Source organism: Armigeres subalbatus, chromosome 2 (genome assembly GCF_024139115.2).
Source record: "Armigeres subalbatus isolate Guangzhou_Male chromosome 2, GZ_Asu_2, whole genome shotgun sequence".
NCBI lineage: Eukaryota > Metazoa > Arthropoda > Insecta > Diptera > Culicidae > Armigeres > Armigeres subalbatus.
In genome coordinates, this window is record NC_085140.1 from 366,252,475 (window position 1) to 366,256,936 (window position 4,462).

The following is a 4,462-nucleotide window of genomic DNA, read 5'->3' on the forward strand; positions in this document are numbered from 1 at the left end:
CCCTTCAACACCTGTTGGCGAATTGAATACAGCCATCTACCCATCTCCCCATCTGTCCATTTTTGTTGCCAGCTGAGAATCTTTACTGTATTTCTTTAAGTAAATCCATTTTTTTGTTCTTTGCAAAGATTTTTTTTTTTTATTGACTTTATTAAGGAGACTTTCAGCCCGAGGCTGGCTCGACTCCGGCTTTGCAAAGATTGTCATTTTGCGATTTATGGATATCTGTTGGTGTTAAACATAATAAAGAAATACTACAGATTCGAATTGTTTTCAGGAAAATGGCATTTCGGGGTACTATTCCATTCGGGGTAGAGGCCTTCGGGGTAATGACAAGCGGGGTAGTGGAGTGGAGCCGTTTGGTCATTAGTTGGAACATATGCAACAGTTATGAAAGTGTTTTATTAGCACTAGTTTATATTTAATGATTTATGAGATGAACATCATCTAACTGAAAAAAGTTTATATTTTATACACAGCTTTTCTTATTCAATATGCACCGTAAAGGAATTAATTATTGTGTTGTTATAATAATTCTAACACACGCGTGGGTTTTGCTCAAATCCATTTCGCTTCATATTTGACGTTAAACCGTCTTGAACACAACCTTCTATGATATGTCCTTTCGACGATGAGGTAACTAATCACATTTTGAGTGAGTTTGATGGCAAGTCCAAAATTAGTTCAGTATGATATTCACTTCCAACAAAATGCCCACGTTTGTTAACCCAAATTTTTAAAGTGGTATAGATTCTGCCCATAAGTGAAGGTAAAAATTTTCCATTTGAAAGTGAATGTGCTTGTCTGATTCTCTGGCATCTGATTGATTGCAAAGAGACGGCAGAATGATAATAATATTGAAAGTATTGGGTAGCTTCCAGTGTAGGCACGAACACGCCTCAGAAAATATTTTATAAATTCAAGTCTGTGAACGTCCGGTAATTCTGTTACGCTACCAAGAGCAGAAGACGTGTTCAATGCAAAATATTAAAAGGTTACATATGAAAGCATGTTTTATAATTTAAATTGATTCATGTATGAGTGATGCCAGACTTATTTAAATTGTATATGAAAAACACACAGAAAAACAATGCAACGCACGAACAATTTTCACAAAATTATATGCTCAATGTTAAATAAGTCAAATGAAGATAAAAGATTTTGGTTCAGCTACATTTTGTTCAAAATGGGCAATTTGAATCATTCACTCAATCATCAACAGAGTACATCTCTGGATGATATTATTCAGCAAACCATTGTTGAGCTAATATTAATAGATTTCTATTGCCGATTCTCTTGCCAATATGCCAATTTAAAGCAAATGTTAAATTACCAGATAGCATATTCTATAGAGCTGCATGTCATTATAAAAATCGATGGTCGCATGGGCATCGCTCATGATAATAAGCATCATTGACATTCTGATAAGAGAATAGGCGCCAGGGATATATAAATCTTGTGAACATCATCTGATTCGGCACTTGACAAAGCTGGACTCAAGAGTTCATTTCATCAGCCAGCAGGAAATTATAAAAAATGAAAACGAAAGTTGCTTTACTTATTTTTGCGACACTGACTACGGGTAAGTACTCACATATCTAAAATGTTCAAAATAATAACATGATTTACATTTTTTAGCAATCGATGGCCACTTACTCTGTTATTACTGTGAGGATTGTGCCTTGACCGATCCGGTCATTCAACCATGCGATTTCACAAATCCCATCCTTACTACTGTATCGCCGAATAGTGTGAACGAGATAACCCAATTTCCTGATGTTGCTCTAACTACTTCATCAGGTGGGGGAAACACCATTAATACAAATAATCCCGATAATTCTGGTTCTGTGCTAACTACACCAGCAGTATCGGTTAATACTCCAGGGTGGAATGATGGTACGGTTGGATCTAATAACGGCGGAGGTATTGTTTTGACAACAGTATGGCCAGGAATGGGTTCCTGGTATCCGGCAAACAAAAAGTTGAACAGTGGTAAAAGTATGTCGCCTACGGCTTTGAGGCCAGGTAAATTCAATGGCAAAGCAACGAGTGCGAGTGCACCTGCATGTTTCGTGACGGAGTTTATCGGTGAGTTTTCAAGATTTATTAATCTCAATCGAATCCAAGTCAGTTTTAATTAACATGAAAACTTTGTAGTCAACAATCGTCGCGTCGTTCGTCGAGGATGTGCCAAGCAAGGTCGAAGTAGTGATGGAGCCTGTGGGCTCCAGAGTGAAGGAAAACAACAACACTGTACGCTTTGTAGTTCATCTCTCTGTAATAATAGAAATTAATTTATAATAGCTAAACTATCTCATAGTACTAAAAAGATTCTGTTATTTTATAATAAAAAAAGCCTACTTATATAATCCTATCTAGTATTCAACTTAACTTGACGAATCAAGCAAATACCTGCCTGATCTTATGTAAGTGTGTGAATGTGTGCATATAGTACAAAATGTGTACAGTATTTTTTGCCTTTCTCGTATACTAAGTATACGTAAAGGCTATAAGATCACTCCAAAACCAAACTTTTGGCAGAAGGCTCATAGTGTTATATACCAATCGACTCATCTCGACGAATTGAGGTGATGTCTGTTTGTGTGTATGTATGTATGTGTGTGTGTATGTGTGTATGTGTACAAAATTTTGTAGAACTTAACTGAACTTAAAATTTGCCGAATTAATCGCATTCGACTGAAAATCCTGTTACATTGTTTGCTATTGAAAATTGGTCAGATTGGACTATGGGATCAGAAGTTATAGTCAAAATACTGTTTTCTATGCGCAAAACATGCTGAAAAGCACTCACTCATATTTTTTAGTAATTTTTTTTTGCACGAGAAAGGCACCAACACCGCTGGATTAATCAGGGTTTTCACTTAGGGTCGTTTTCTTCACCCCGCTTAACTCGTAAGCGGTGCTTACCTATGTTTAAACCTGGTTTAAGCACTAAGCGGAGGTGAAGAAATTGACCCTTAGTGACAGAAAGACAGAAAGTGTTTGTGTGTACATGAAAACCTAAAAACATTAGCCACTTTTTCATAAAATAATTCTTAACCGATTTTCTCGCAATAAGTTGCATTCGACAGGGGACAAAGCCTTGTTGATCACTATTGAATTTGATAACGATCGACCATTGCGTTTAAAAGTTATTAAGAAAATGGAATCGAACTATATAAGCACCATATAAGGTTGGTGTCTTGGCTAAATGCGAGAAAGGCAGTACAGTCAAACCTCCATGAGTCGATATTGAAGGGACCATCGACTCAGGGAAATATCGAGATGTGGAAAAGAAAATCCTTGGGAAGTTGTTTGAAGGGACCATCTTAGTAGTCCATAAAATATTTTTTAATATGGCATAATTTGCTTCCATGAGTCGATATCGAGTCATAGAACATCGACTCATGGAGGTTTTACTGTATCACCACTCGGTGAATTAAGGTGGTTTTTTTAATGTTTGTTGTTCAGACTAACCTATTTCATCCAAAATCCTACAACAATTTATTTTGTCTTGACGCAAACCAGCACTGTGGCACATAGGTAACTCATTCTCACTTTCATTCTTATCACCTTTTGTTGTTTTCAAAATTTGATAAAGAGGCCATTCAAGCAATTTAACTGTTGGTTATCATGAAGCTGGTTGTGATTTATGTGGAGAAGGGTGGTTTGGCCGAAACCCATTTGGTCGAAAGCTATTTGGCCGATTACCACTAGGTCGAACAAACCATTAGGCCGAAACGCATCTGGCCGAAAGTCATTTGACCGAAAAGGCCGTTTGGCCGAGAGGGTCTTTTGGCCGAAAGGGTCATTGGGCCGAAAGGGTCGTTTTGGCCGAAAGGGTCGTTTGACCGAAAGGGTTATTTGTCGGAATAGGACATTTAGCCGAATACGCCATTTGGCAGAGTAGTCTCTCTACCCACTTCGGACTATTCACTTTTCACAGTGAGAAGTGAGAAATGAGGAGTGAGAAGTGAGACGTCTCACTTCTCACCTCTAATTTCTCACTTCTCACTGTGAGAAGTAAGGAGTACGAATTGGGTAGTGAGACGTCTCACTACTCACTTCACGCGTTTCACTTTTTACAGAGAGAAGGGAGAAATGATGAATGAGAATTGAGACGTCTCTCTTCTCACTCCTAATTTCTCACTTTTCAAATGAACTATTCGACCAAATGTCCCTTTCGGCCAAATGACCTTTTTGGTCAAATGACCCTTTCGGGCAAATTATCCTTTCGGCAAACGACCCTTTCGACCAAACGACCCTTTCGGCCAAATGATCATTTCGACCTAATGACCCTTTCGGCCAAATGACCCTTTCGGCCAAATGACCCTTTCGGCCAAATAACTTTCGGCCTAATGGTCTGTTCGGCCAAATGGTATATTCGGCTAAACAACTTTCGGCCTAGTGGCATTCGGCCGAACGGTATTTGGCGAAACGGCCCTTTCCCGATTTATGTAAA

The 4,462-nt window shown here is 38.3% G+C and overlaps 1 protein-coding gene across 1 annotated transcript; it reads left to right on the plus strand.

Moving 5' to 3' along the window:
- The first annotated feature begins 1,448 nt into the window (after positions 1-1,448).
- Positions 1,449-2,369, plus strand: LOC134217198 (uncharacterized). Its single transcript, XM_062695982.1, has 3 exons — positions 1,449-1,582; positions 1,639-2,088; positions 2,158-2,369. Exons 1-3 carry the CDS (start codon positions 1,537-1,539, stop codon positions 2,292-2,294), a joined length of 633 nt encoding a protein of 210 aa, XP_062551966.1. The 5' UTR covers positions 1,449-1,536; the 3' UTR covers positions 2,295-2,369.
- The last annotated feature ends 2,093 nt before the right edge of the window (positions 2,370-4,462 follow it).